General features: G+C 45.4%; 1 protein-coding gene across 3 annotated transcripts in view; it reads left to right on the top strand.

Moving 5' to 3' along the window:
* Nucleotides 1-251: 251 nt before the first annotated feature.
* The window catches only part of NTN4 (netrin 4), a 132,799-nt gene continuing 118,105 nt past the window's right edge, over nucleotides 252-14,945 (top strand). For all 3 annotated transcript variants that reach the window (XM_056117461.1, XM_056117455.1, XM_056117450.1), the window contains exons 1-2: nucleotides 252-798; nucleotides 3,486-4,015. In XM_056117461.1, coding sequence (XP_055973436.1) covers nucleotides 744-798; nucleotides 3,486-4,015 — 585 coding nt within the window. In that variant the 5' untranslated portion in view covers nucleotides 252-743. The remainder of the gene's footprint in view (nucleotides 799-3,485; nucleotides 4,016-14,945) is intronic.

The raw sequence follows: 14,945 nt of genomic DNA, 5'->3' as shown, positions 1-14,945 counted from the left end.
GCGCGAGCCCGCGGGGGTGCACGGGAGCCAGCCGGGGGCCGAGGGCACCGGCGCGCGCCGGGGGCGCGGGGGGTGCGGCGGGCAGAGCGCCGGCGGCGGCGCGCGCGGGCGCGCGGGCGCGGGGACCCCACCCCCCACCTTGGCCGCGCGGGGGAGCGGCGGCGGCGGCGGCGGCGACCCGGCTGGCCGCGCGGGCTGCACCGCCTGCGCTGTCAAGCGAGCGCGGGGGGCGGGCGGGAGGAAGGGGTGGAGGTGCGAGGGGAGGAGGGCTGGCACCCGAGCGCCGCGGCGTCGCTGCAATAAAAATGCATCCCATGGAGCTGCCCGCCGAGAAGGACGGGGCCGAGGCGCGGCGGCAGCAGGCGGCGGCGAAGGCGGAGGAGGGCGCCCAGGAGGCGGCGGCGGCCGTGGCCGGGAAGTGAAAGGTCTCGCAAAGTTCAGCGGCCGCTGCGGGCGCCGGGCTCCGGCCAGTTCCGCGGGGGCACGCGCGGCCGGGCGGGCTATGGTCCCGGGGCTCCCGCCGCCCCCGAAGTGTCCGGGCCCCGCCTGGCCGGTGCGCCGGGCTCCCCGCAGCGCCCCGCTCGCCTCCCGCGCGCGGCTCCTCGCCGCCGACTCCCTCTGAGGAGGAAGAAATAAAGCGCCCCGCTTCCTTCCCGAAGGACGCCCGGCGCTGCAGCCCCCGCGCCCCCCAGGGCTCCGCTGCCCCGCACCGCCCGGCCGGGTCCACCCGGCGCCGCCCGGCCATGGGGAGCTGCGCGCGGCTGCTGCTGCTTTGGGGCTCTTCCGTGCTGGCCGCAGGTGGGTGGTGACGCGGCCGGACCCCCACCCTCCTTCCCTCGCTCCTTCGGTTGCCCCACCTCGGGACTCGGGGGGTGCAGGAGTAGAGGGGTGGCGTGCGGGCAGGGAGCGCCGAGCCGGGCGCCCTAGGATGAATTGAGTGGCCATGTTCCGCCTCCTTTCCCCGGGTCTCCGCAGTTTACAAACTAACCATGGAATTCTTTCCCATTTTTCTTTCCCCCACCCAATTTTTCTCCCCTTTTGTTCCCCCCCCCCTTTTTTTTGCAACTGCAACACTTGCGCTCGGAGAACCCGCGAGCCTGGGTGCGCGCGCTCGGAGATCCCACGACCCGGCTTCGCATTCTGAGTTTGAGGCGGGTGGAAAACTGCCTCTTCCACGGTGCGAGGGAACAAAGGACCAAGCGAGCTCGCCAGCCCCGGCACTTCATGGCCGGAGGAGTGATGGGGAGGGGTGGGTGGCTAGGCGACCCCCTGGGCGCGCGTGGACCGGGGCCCTGCTTTCTCGTGGCGAGCGATCGCCCGGGTCCTCGGCTTCTGCTGGGCGCCGGGGGAGCCGGGTAAGGGACACCTGGGGCGCGGTGCGTGCCCACTCCCCGGGGGGGCAGTGCCAGCGCGCAGCGAGACTCGTGGCCGGGAGCACCCTGCATTGCACGGAGCTAGCCGGCCTCCCGGGAGGAATTGGTACCCTGGCCGGAGCTCCGCGGGAGGTCGGAGGCGGGTCTGCTCCGGTCTCGGTTACTGGATAGCCCGGCAGCGGCGGCGTCTGATGCCCGCTCCCTCCTACTTCCATCCCGGCTTTCTCGGGCTGCCCTTGGCCACCCGGTCCTAGGTCGCCGCCGCTTCTAAAGCCAGTCGCTCCGCTTCGACTCTCTCCCGCCCTCGTTGCGGGTCACCCGGCTTCCAGTTTGGCTCCAGTGCAGCTCTCGTGTGAGGGAGACAGAAAGTGCAGGGGCTCTGCGGTCATTCACCCGCATCTTGCTTGCTCCTGTAAGGAGCTTGGAGGCGGGAGGGACCGACCGGTGCAGAGAACTGCAGCGCTCTTCTCCGACCCCCGGGGCCCTCACCCTGCCCCGCACGCAGTGAAAACCAGGCATCCCTAAACACCCATTTGTCCGAGGAGCATCCTTGCTGCTCTTGGGTGTCACTTCCAAATAGCTGGCCAACCAGCAATGCATCTGGGGTCAAACTCGTCCGGACTTAACTCATTCGAGGGTGGCGGGGAGGCGGGTGGGCTTTCAACAGTGATTCTCCAGGGAGCTGTTCAAGGTCTCGGGTTTTTATTTTAATTCTTGCTGCAAGAAGGCGCATCTCTGCCTCCACAGATGCTTTGCCCCTGCTCTCCCCATCCCAACCACAAAGTGAACTTGAATAAACCTTTTCCCTTTTCAAACCATGTTATGGCAAAAACATGCAAGCAATCAAGAGGTTGTAAATAAATATCACAAGGCAAGTGTTTCAAGTCAAAAATACTTGTACGGGCAGTATATGATTTTCCCCTGAAATGCTTTACAGGTGAGTCATAGCACATTGTGTGTTTGGTGATCCTGGCCACATGCAGCTGTTGCCCCAGCTAATCTGTAGAGTGGCTAACAGAGGCCAGCATAATGCATACTTGAACTTGACATTTTAAAACTATGCCTTAGGAAGCCCTTTATTTTAGTGGTGAAGGCTCCGCGTGGCTGCTGATTGTCTATCAGCATGCACCGTGTCTCCAACCTGTGTAAGCTGTCATTTGGCTTCTTTCTCACTACAGTGATAACTGCTCAGAGGTGTTGCTCTGCAGAAGCCCAAACGTTCAATTAGCCAGAATTTGGGGTTTGACTTCCTTTTCCTTCTTTTCTTCCCTGTTCTAACTTTTAAAATAGATGATTTTGCTGAAGGTCTTCATAATTAAAATGGCAAACCCAAATTAAGGGATTATATTATGTAGTCAGAATGTTAATAAGTGGATGATGTTTATCATTTTAAGTCATTTTGAAACAGGAAGGTCTGTTGGACCTTTGTTTGCCTGGAAGTGTGTATTTCTTTAAGAAGGTGTTTTCCTCTCACAGATGTTTAAAGGTGCTGTTAGTGACTGCCAGACGGTAAACATTGTCCTGTTAAGCAAACAGGTAACTGCTGTATAACCTGTCATAGGTAGAAATACTTGAGAGGCTGAGGGCATGTAACATAAGCTTTCCTGCCATTTATTTGACAGTTAAGATTTTTTTCCCTTAGGTATATTTATTAGAAATCGCTATATTCAAAAAACTAAATTGAATGGTCTTAAACACATTACTGGGAGGATAATTCTTTAAGACAAGACTTTAAAAATAAAGATGTTTTGAATCTACAAAACGTTCAGAAAGCAAAGTACTTGACAATTTTTAGATCAGTTATCTTCAGCCACTCCTTTCCCTCAAAAAATGTTTCTTTTTACCTCCTTCTCCCCTTTACCTGTAGTCTTTTCCATGATGTGGTTTTTGGTATCAGACTACAATGCAGCACATTTCCCGAAAGGTACACACTCACAAGCACAAATTCAGTACCCCAAAAGGACAATACTTCGGCTCACATTTAGCAGACACTCCTCTTTACTGACAGTCTTAGCTCTTTGGGGGCTAAGTGGACTGCTGAAGAGGATGAGATGGATGGAAGAGATTTCCAGATGGGTTTGTTCTGACTAACATATGTTTTCCCTTCCCTAGGACTGAGCGGAGTGGTTGGCGCGCGTTCCCGCTGTGAGAAAGCCTGCAACCCTCATATGGGGAATCTGGCTCTGGGGAGAAGACTCAGGACAGACACCACCTGTGGTCCCAACGCCACCGAGCTGTACTGCTTCCACAGTGAGAATGCGGATCTGACTTGTCGGCCGCCCAAATGTGACAAATGCAACGCTGCCCAGCCTCACCTGGCTCACCTGCCAGCTGCCATGGCAGACTCGTCCTTCCGGTTCCCCCGCACGTGGTGGCAGTCGGCAGAGGGGGTGCAACGAGAAAAGATCCAGTTAGACCTGGAAGCTGAATTCTACTTCACGCATCTAATTATGGTGTTCAAGTCCCCCAGGCCGGCAGCCATGGTGCTGGAACGGTCCCAGGATTTTGGGAAGACGTGGAAGCCTTACAAGTACTTCGCCATTAACTGTTCGGCCACGTTTGGCCTGGAAGATGATGTAGACAAGAAGGGAGCTATCTGCACTTCTAGGTACTCCAGTCCTTTCCCGTGCACTGGAGGAGAGGTAAGGGCGCGTGTTTAACTGCACACAATAAGTGAGGAAGAAAAATGTTCCCAGCCCACATTTTTTTTTAAAGCATGAAAGTGTGCTTGTAGCAACATGAACGAAATTAGAATTTTTCATGTGCTTTATTTGTCGTAAATTGTTTCTAACCCTTAGACATAGATGTGTAGTCACTTTCAAGCCTATTGCCCACCTACAGGACTTATGTCAGTATGCTAAGATTTGTATTGTGTTTATTCATGTTAGGAAAGAGTAGACACATAAGACCATCTTTCTACCCAGGAGTTTCAAATGCTGCTGGCCACTGATTTTGAAGGGCTAAGCGCTACTCAGTTTGTACCTGAAGTCTATGCTACTTTCTTCCTGAAGGTATTAAAATGAATATAAATTAAGTAAAATAAAGCCAAAGGAGGAAAAGAAATAAATTTCCCAGAAGACTGCTTTTATATGACATTGGTATTATGTTGTTACACTGCATTACAAAAGTGCATAGCAAAAAAAAAAAGTTGTCTTTTAAGACCAAACTTTTTTTTGGACTCAGATGTATCAGTTTGAGCTTAGCAGTTTTGGTCTATTCTGGGCTTTAGACTATCCCCATCAAGTTCTGAAAATAGTCACCTTAACTACTAGTCCTGTTTCTATATGGAATGTTTTCTCTTTGTTTCATATTTCTTTCTTCCCTTTACACAAAGTTGTACAAATGTGCCAGATAGGATCCCTTCTCCCAGATGCATAAAAACATTCTGAGAAAATTGAGTGAAAGCAGATTAATAGAATATTAATATCTTCCATGTGTAGACCAAAAAAACACGTTGATTTAGAAAGAAGACAGGAGAGAATAAAGGCTTTCTAATTCTGGTCCATGCCATGAACACACTGAACGGGTAAATAAGTTTCAGCTGCAGTGAGTTTTACCATAAACTCCCACCGCATCCAAAGGGGCATTTGGCAATGTCTGGAGACATTTGTTTAAAGTGAGAGACATTATTGAAATCCAGTGGGTGGCAGTCAGGGATGCTGCTAAACCTCTTACAGAACACAAGAAAGCACACCCAGTGAAGAACAATTAGCCCCAAATATCCCTAGTGCCAAGGTTGAGAAAGCTTACACTAAGTAGAATGCATGTATTCAATGCAGGTAGTAAAATTCTAGAGATGCAGCTAGTGACCATTCACATGAAAATTCTGATTTCTTGCAATTGTTCTTTAGAGACATTTCTGAGCTCCTAACTGTCAGAAACTCTCATTCGCCGACGTGGTTTGGCGCGAGTCTCAGGCAATCACAAGCTAATGTCAGAGCTCAAAAAGCTGTGCAGAGAATCTATAAAGGAAGACCTCAAAGAGAGAAGAGCAGCAGTGTTGGCCCATGAGGCAGAAGCCTAAATGTCAGGCACTGTACTCAGGGCTACTTCTGCCTTAGAATAGGTGGGGTGCTTGCCAGGGTCCGATGGAAACGACAGTTTGGGATCCTCTTCAGCCGTTCTTCCCACCCACTGGTATAGATCCACATGGAACTTTGCCACACAATCAAGTCCCAGCTTCTAGTTAGCTCTGCAGGCAAGGAACAGGACTGCTGGCACCAGCACCAGCCAGAATGGGGCACTGGCAACACACTGACTCTTTTCCATTCTCCTTCATGGCACCTAGCGTTGGCTTAATTTTGTAAACTCATTTGCACCCTACTATGATAGACATTTTAAAAGGTAGTGGAACAAGAAAGAGATAAATTAGATTTAGTGAGTGAGTGAGTGAGTGTGTGTGTGTGTGTGTGTGTGTGCATGTAAAGAACACTTTTGTGTTTTGTGTTGCAAACAAATGCCTTCCACTCTCAGATTGCTTTGGAATCGGTCCATAGGCACAATCAGCTCCCTACATCTCGGGACTGCTGGGCCATGTGTAGCTGTGAAGTAGAGAAAATACAGTTCTAGTACCAGATGGCAAGCATGTTTGTGGGCAAATATCACATCGCATTTATTACCATGGCCCAGCAGTTACTTAGAGATGATTGAAGTACGTTTATTTAACCTAGAGTGGAAACAAAATCCTCTCTTCTTTAAAGTCAAGCACCTTATGGTCATCAGTGCTTATATCAACTTTCAAAAAGATGGGGACTGAATTATGTTGCTTATTCGAATGTACCTTTTATATCCAGTTTAAGTTGTAATTTTCATTTCAGCAGAATCATATTTCAATGGCAAGAAAAATATGAAGTAGAATTTAGTCCTCGAGAGGCCAGTGTTTCTCAGTATTGTTCTGACCATGGCCTCTTTCCATCCTTGTTTGCTTTCTGTGCCTCCCCCACCCCCCCATCCCTGCCATCCTATTGGCTGTATCTTAGTCTCCTAGGTTGTGGTCCTCCATTAGTGAGATTTTCACCTGTGGTCCCCTTGGACTATCTTGGAGGCTCACAGGGGGGTGAGAAACACTGAGAAACACTGCTTTAGAACTTTGTTAAGTGTATATAAAAACCCATCATAGAGTGTCTTTCAATTTAGAGGGCAGGTTTGAGAAGAAATCTTTCTTCCCTGAATCAGAGAGAAGTCTTCCTCAAATATATGGATCAGAGAAAATCTCCCTGGACACGATTATTGGTTACCTCCTCTAGGTTTCTCTGGATTATAAATTAGTGCTAAGCTACAAATTAATTTTGCTGGATGACTCATCCATTTTCATATTTGAAAATTAAGTTCCGTAAGAGTAAGTTCATTAGTTTGGCTTCAAATAAGTCTCAAATTTCATTTATAGTTTAGTTATAGTATTAGAAACCTCTCTTTTATTTCAGTTACTAAAAGACTTAGAATTTCTCTAGGTGTCACCCCACTATTCAGGCTAACATAAATATGGTACAATTTAATTTATTTCAGGTTTCATTCAAGCATACTTCTTTGGACTTTAGTTCTTTAAGGCTAAGAAATCTGATAGATCCATCTGACAGAGCTAAAGGTACCAATCATCTGAAAGAGAACTTTAAAAAACTTAGGCCCCAAAACCCATCCTGAAAAATACTTTAAAAGCCATTGTCCCTGGGGGCTAGAGAGCTAGCACTGTGGGGAGAGTACTTGCCTTACAAGCATCCAAACCAGGTTTGATCCCCAACATTTTATATAGTTCCCCAAGCACCACCAGGAGTAACCCTGAGCATTATTGGATGTGGTCCCCAAAAACCAAAACAAATAAATAAAAAATAAAAATCATTTTCTCTTCACAGGAGTAAAGATTGAGACTCCAAGGGTGAAGTGACTCACCCAGTAACATGCAGTTAGTAAGTTATATGACAGAACTTGGATCAAAGCACATCTTTTGTAACTTTAAGTCTAGTATTTATTCCATAAAACTGTGTTTCTCCAGAGACCGGGAATAGTACAGTGGACAAGGTGCTTACCTTGCATTGCAGGTATACCTGACTTAGGTTCTATTCCCCACATCCCGAGCCCTGCCAGGAGTAAGCCACAGAGCACAGTCTGGAGTTCCGAAAGCTAACAAACAAAAACCTATATTCTTCAGGCATTTTAGAAATTCCTGAAATTATATCTATAACACACCTATAAACTTAAAAAAACAGTATTACTACAATAAAAATAAATTGCAGTAAAAATGAAAATTATTTATGGGAAATGTTTAAACACTTTGGAGCTGAAGAGATACTACAGTAGGTAGGGAACTTACCTTGCATGTGACCTACCCAGCTCTAATTCCCAGTACCACAAGTACCACCTAGAGTGATACCTAAACACCAAGCCAATAGTGATCCCTTGACCTGAAAGCCAAAAAATTAAAAATAAACATCTGACTTACCAAAGAAGCAAAACAAATATAGGAAATGGAGCTTAAATGAATGAAAAAAAAAAGAAAATGAAAAATCTTAACTTCTCACTCCATGATTGGCCCCCAAATAACTGCTAGCAGTGAGGTTGATTCATATCTAACTTCTTGATCTGTTCTTGAGACTCTCCCAGAACTGTTATCTCTTCACTTGGGTGTGATATGACGATAAACAAAAATTTGCCGAGCAGCTGCCTCCTGGGCAGGTATGTCCTTCGATTATCAGTCATATTCTAGGAATGAAAGACCCCATACCCACAGTTCAGCTGGGAAACACCATCTTTAACAGAATTAAACCTTTATAAATGAATATTCTCATTATGTGCACTCTGTCCCCAAAAAGAAAACCTAGGAGGTGACATCCCCACGTTTGTCTGTCCATGGAATCCTCTTTTGGCAGAATTCCAATCATTGTCTTTGGGGCTGCAGGGACCCACAGAGCATAGTTTGGGAAATGCTTGGTGGAGATACAAAGGCTCCCAGATCTGGTAAAAGGCACAGGCAGGGGAGATGTTCAGGGACACAGAGTTCCAGTCCTCCAAGAGGACTAAGATTTGGAGATCCAAAGCGCCACATTGTGACTATAGTTCAAAGAAAGCACTTCCCTGCATTCTTGAAACTTGCTAAGGAGGTAGATCTGAAGTATCTACAACTTACTAAACACTAAATAGCAAATTTACTTTGAAGTGCTGGATGAGCTGACTTGAATGTGGTGATGAGTTCACATTACATGTTGTTATCAAGTCATCAAATTGTATACCTTAAATATAAGTGATTCTTGATTGTCAAATACACCTCCTGGTGAGAAAAAAAAATAGCACAGACAGGCCTGGTGCTTGGCATGGTAGACATCAGGCCTGTCTGTCAATTGGGGGCTTTGCCACTTATTTCGTTAGAACAGTAAATAATAATAACCTTGAAGCTAAAGATGACAAGTTAATGAGACTTTTTCAGGATGCAAAGCAGCACCATCAGATCACCTGTGGGTTCAGAGGGAGTTGGGAAGAAAGAGCTCAAGCCATCTTAGCACCCACACAGTCAGGCCTCCTGGAAAAGAAATTGGGGGAGTGCCTCCCAACCCGTGCTTGCAGACCCAGGATCTACTCCCAGCAATATTCATGCAGAGGTCCTGATAATTCCACCTTTGTGCCTGGTGCTGCTTCACCAGCTTGTATCCTTTGTTGATTCAGAAGGGGCATGTAGTAGCAGGGATCAAAGTCAGGGCCTCACACATGCAGAACATGTGCCATACTCCTGTGAGAGGTCTCCAGCCCTGGAAATGGAATTTTGATGATCAGTCTTTAGGGAGCAGCAGCTGTTCCAGTGACGCCCCAGCAGGGCTCTCAAGTGCTGTAGTTATCTCCTTAGACGCAAGCCTCACTTGCCCCCTGCTGTTAGCTCACTAGGAAAAGTAATGGATCCAAAATTGTGGCTGCCAACTCAATCACATGGAATTTTTACCTTCGGGGCACTATGAATATTACACATTAAAGGAAAGGCAGGAATACAAAGAATCAAAGGACAGGGAGAAGAATTGAGTTTACAGAAGCAGTAGGCATGTTAAATGTTAAAAGCTATAAAGATACTTGGTCTCATTTACCTCTGTACCCCAACTTTTTGTTTTATTTTATTTTTTTACTAGTGAAACACCATGAGGTACAGTTATAGACTTATACATTTTTGTGCTTGGGTTTCAGTTATACAATGATCAAGTACCCATCCCTCCACCAGTACCCATCCTCCACCACCATGGGTCCCAGCATCCCTCCCACCCCCCATTCCCCCCAACTCACCCTGCCTCTGTGGCAGGACATCCCCCCTTGTTCTCTCTCTCTTCTTTTGGGTCCTGTGTTTTGCAAAAGAGGCAATGAGTGGCAATCATGTTTGGTCTATAGTCTACTTTCAGCATGCTTCTCCCACCCTGGGAGGATCCTCACAACACCCTTTATTTGGTATTCCCTTCTCTATCTGAGCTTCCTTTTCCCCTAGCACGTGTGGCTGGCCTCCAAGTCATGGAGCAAAATTCCTGTGTACCCCAACTTTTAATAGATGGTTTTGATCATAGCAATCGACTGCATCTGGGTGAAAAATGACATAAAGAAAGAATGAGTGGCTGGAGCTATAGTACAGCGAGTGGGGTGTTTGCCTTGCAAGCAGATGACCCGGCTTTGATTCCCAGTATTCCATATGGTCCCCTGAGCACTGTCCGGAGTAACTCCTGAGCACAAAGCCAGGAGTAACCCCTGTGCATCGCAGGGTATGACTACTCCCAAAAAAAAGGGAGAGAAAGAATGAATGAGTGAATGAATGGTTTAACCGGTTAGGCAAAGAAAAGGAATCCCTTCAATAACAGAAGAAATTAATATAAATAAACTTTGGATTAAGAATAACAGTTGAGACCCTGGTTTATGTGGAGAAACTGAATTGGTAATAATTTAAGTTGTGACCAACGAAAAGGAAATTATGGAGACATTTTAAACAATGCTCACCCACCCATTTATTCATCAAATAACTTTTTTTGATTTTATAAATTTTTTTAATTGGACCTTCAGGGTAACAAAATAAAAAAACACAATTATATATACAAATATTGCATATATCATCGAATAATTTTTGAGCTGATTTCTGCCTGATCCTATTCTTGTGCTAGGGTAATAATAATAAACCAGAGACTGAAAAAAATTCCCTGTCCTCATGAAGCTTATAAATAAGACAGGATGCAGAGCCAAGTAGAAAGCAAATGAATAATTAAATAAAATATGCTATATTTATTTAAAAATTGAATAAAATATCCAATAAAAATTGGTCAGTGTAAGGAGAAAATAAAACAGGGAGAACCTGAGGACTGCTGGCTGGAAAGGATAGATTTGTATTTGATGGAACTGACAAAAACTGAGTTTTTGCCATATTTTCACAAGTGGAAAAAATCTGTAGCAGAGGGTCCCATTTCTTTCCATCTAGATAGAAAAATGAGCTGTCTAAGAAAATAACAAATACTGGTAAAAATCCCTCTTGCTAATCTTTCTCAGAATGAGAGCCTCTAAAGGAATTTCACTCTGGTCAAAAGCAACAGCACCTGACTGATGAGTAAGACAAAGCCAACGACAGTGAGTTGTCTCTGGTCACTCATCTGAAATTTACATCCTGGCATCTAACTCAGTGCTATTTCCACCACATTAGTTGGAAATTCCTTTGTGCTGAGCCAGGTAGTACAAAAGATGCAAGATGTTTACATTCCTCTTTGTGGTCCTCAGCCAACTGGGTAAGATATTAAACAGGATTATTTATGGATTGATTGATTAGATTATATGCAATGGATTAATTTCTCCAGTGTATTTTGTAGATAATGTTGTGTGTGTGTGTGTGTGAGAGAGAGAGAGAGAGAGAGAGAGAGAGAGAGAGAGAGAGAGAGAGAGGAGAGAAAGAGAGGGAGAAGATCAATCTGAGATCAAAACCAGGGTCTATAAAGCACGCACCACTGAACTACATCCCACCTCTAGTACCTTCTAAGATCTAAGTAGATTTTGTAGGGGAGAAATACCCTAGGGGCCTGATGCCAGTCCCAGAGGTACAAGCTTACAGCTCAGTGCCAGGGGCAATCTAGCAATTCAGCAATTCAGTGCCTCTTGTCACCAAATCTACCTCAGCAGTGCTCGGAGGCACTCATGTCCACCTTCTAAGCTACCACCCCAGCCCCAAGATCCAGGTTTGTATTTTTCAGTGGCCATAGTGCAGCTGGTAGGGCATTTGCCTTGCGCACGGCCATCCCAGGTTCAACTCCCAGCATCCCATATGGTCCCCAAGCACCACCAGGAGTAATTTCTGAGTGCAGAGCCAGGAGTAGCCCCTGAGTATCACCAGATGTAATCAAAAAAACAAAAACAAAACAAGTTTGTAATTGTCTCTTTATATCATTGAATGGATTGTATATTAATGCAACTCACAAAGACTAAATATGATGGCCTCTCATTATCTATATTGCAAACCATAATACCCATAAGTAGAGAGTAAGAGGGAAATTGTCTGCCATAGAAGCAGGGGGATGAGTGGGACAGGGGACGTTGGTGGTGGGAAATGTCACTGGTGGAGGGATGGGTGTTCTATCATTGTATGACTGAAACTCAAACATGAAAGCTTTGTAACTGCAGCTCACGGTGATTCAATAAAAATAATGCCACTCACACATACATGCATATATATGTGCAAGAAATGAGAATTACTCAATCAGGGTTTTACAGAAATTTACCTTACTAATGTACTTCGTTGTATTTAGGGCTTTTGAAAATAGGAGCACCTGAGAGATGGTACGGGGGTTAGGGAGCATGCCTTGCATGCAACCAAACTCACTTCAACCCCTAGAGCCAGCTGGTCCCCTGAACTTTGCCAGGAGCAGCCCTTGAGGAACCACATCGTTAGGCCCACACATTGAACCACAGGCATGGTTGGTGGAGTATTGCCAGGAGGAGCCCCTAGGTCCCCTTAGCACTGCTTGGGCGCTCCCTCCACCCAAAAAACTGATAGAAGCAAGACATTGTTAGTAGAAATGTATCTAGGTGCTATTTCTCATTTCAGTTCTTATTTCCAGCCACTGGACTCTGCCTATTTTTGCACTGTGTGTCAGTGGGCAACTCAGCTCAAATGAGGCTTCCCATGGACTAGGCGTTCTGTAGAGTGCAATGCACCCCTTCTTCTCACAGGAACCCTGAGCTGGGCACCAGTGTAACTCCCACATTCATAGCATCCAGAGAGAAGGAGGCATAGTGAATTATAATAACTTGATAATAACTTGGTCAGGATAAAGTAATGAGCTAGCATGAACCAGGACTGAGATTGTTAGATGGTTTTGAAACTATTTCAGCTTTATTTGCACTCCAAGATTAAAACAAAAAGCCCTAAAATTAAATTTCTGTTAATTATTAGATATTGTATGCAGCTTACTATTTATCTGATAGCTTGAAGTGTGGTTGCAGGATTTTTGCATAATACAGTTGCATTTTATCACAATATTATAATAAAGTTACAGTAATGTTATAAAAATGTTATTTTCTCAGACCAAGGAGATCTAGCTCAATAGGCTGAAGCATTGCTTTACACACAGAAGTCCAGATTCAGTCTCCAGGACTGCATGGGGCCCTGAGCACCACCATGAGTGACCTTGAACACAGAACATTTTTTTAAAATTGAATCACCGTGAGATACAGTTACAAGTTTTCATGTTTGAGTTTTAATCATGCAATGATCAAACATCCATCCCTCCACCAGTGCATATTCTTTACCACCAGTGTTTCCAGTATACTTCCCTTTCCACCCCCTCCGCCCTGCCTCTATGGCAGACAATTTTCCCCATATTTTCTCTCTACTTTTGGGCATTATGGTTTGCAATACAGATACGAAGAGCTTATCATGTTTGGTCCTTTATCTACTTTCAGCACACATCTCCCATCCCAAACGATTCATCCAGCCATCATTGTCTTAGCGATCCCTTCTCTATTCCAGCTGCCTACTCCCCTAGCTCATGAGACAGGCTTCCAGCTATGGGCAATAGAACACAGAGCTTTGCCAGATATCACCTGACTCCCAACCCAAATGGGCATTTTTTTCATTATATAGAAAAATTATCTATAAACAGCTAGAACTTAACACAAGAGCATTTAAAATAAATTACATAGAATGTGTGTCACAGTTCTTCAGTACCATTTATCATATTTTTGGGCGAGGGTCACACCTGGTGGTTCTGGGGATTAGATTGAACCCAGGATTCTTACAAACAGAGTCATGCACTCTGGCACTTTGAGCCCTCTCCATGGCTACTTTTTATTTTATTAGCCTACATTTTATTGGATTGGATTGTTCGGGGAAAGAAGAGGAAGTTTTGTCTAACAAGCAACTACTTAAAGCATTTTTCTAATTATGTTAGTCATGTATTATTGCTTTGCTCTGACACATTCTCAGCTGTAATTTTGTTAAAACTTCCTTGCAAATTAAATGTTATATGTATTTGTTTAGAGAAGCTTCGATTACCCACACCCTGGGACTACTCCCTTCCTGTTAGAGTGGAGCTAGAAATGGATTCACAGCAAGTTAGCAAGTTTCAAAACAAAAAACGCTGGAGCTGGAGCTGGAGAGGTAGTTCAGTGTGCAGAGGGCCTGCTTTGTACACAGCTGACCCTGGCTTGATCCATGGCATCCCTGCCAAGGAGTGATCCCTAAGTGCAGATCCAGGAGTAAACCCTGAGCACCACCAGATGTGACCCCAAAACAATACAAAATAGAACAGGAGAAAACAAAATCTCTTGCGCTTAAGGAACATTCATTGAGTGATTGTCAATTAAAAGTGTTTAAATGGTGTATAAATAATAGCCAGAATCTGGAAAAAACCTGAGTGCCCGAGAACAGATGACTGGTTAAAGAAACTTTGGTACATTTATACAATGGAGTACTATGTAACTGTTAGAAAAGATGAAGTTATGAAATTTACATACAAGTGGTACTACATGGAAAGTATCATGTTAAGTGAAATGAGTCAGAAAGAGTGGGATAGACGCAGAAAGATTGCATTCATCTGGGGCACATAAAGCAACAAAATGGAAGTATAACACCCAGGAATGGCTGAGATTAGTACCAGGAATTTTGCTCCATGACTTGGAGGCCAGCCACACGTGCTAGGGGAAAAGGAAGCTCAGGTAGAGAAGAGAGCACCAAATAAAGGGTGTTGTGAGGATCCTCCCAGGGTGGGAGAAGCATGCTGAAAGTAGACTATAGACCAAACATGATTGCCACTCAATGCCTCTCTTGCAAAACACAGTACCCAAAAGAAGAGAGAGAGAGAACAAGGGGAAATGCCCTGCCACAGAGGCAGGGTGGGATGGGGGAATGGGGAGGGATGCTGGGATCCGTGGTGGTGGAGGATGGGCACTGGTGGAGGGATGGGTACTTGATCATTGTATAACTGAAACCCAAGCACAAAAATGTATAAGTCTATAACTGTACCTCATGGTGTTTCACTTATAAAAAAATTTAAAAAAATGAATGGTGTATAAAAATAGAATAAATCCAGAGATTTAATCAATAAATTTTTTTTTACTGATTTCAAAGAGTAGAGTTTCACT

Source organism: Sorex fumeus, unplaced genomic scaffold, assembly GCF_029834395.1.
Source record: "Sorex fumeus unplaced genomic scaffold, SorFum_2.1 ptg000003l, whole genome shotgun sequence".
NCBI classification, from domain to species: domain Eukaryota; kingdom Metazoa; phylum Chordata; class Mammalia; order Eulipotyphla; family Soricidae; genus Sorex; species Sorex fumeus.
The sequence above is the reverse complement of the archived record's forward strand: the minus strand, read 5'-3'. Positions and strand labels throughout refer to the sequence as shown.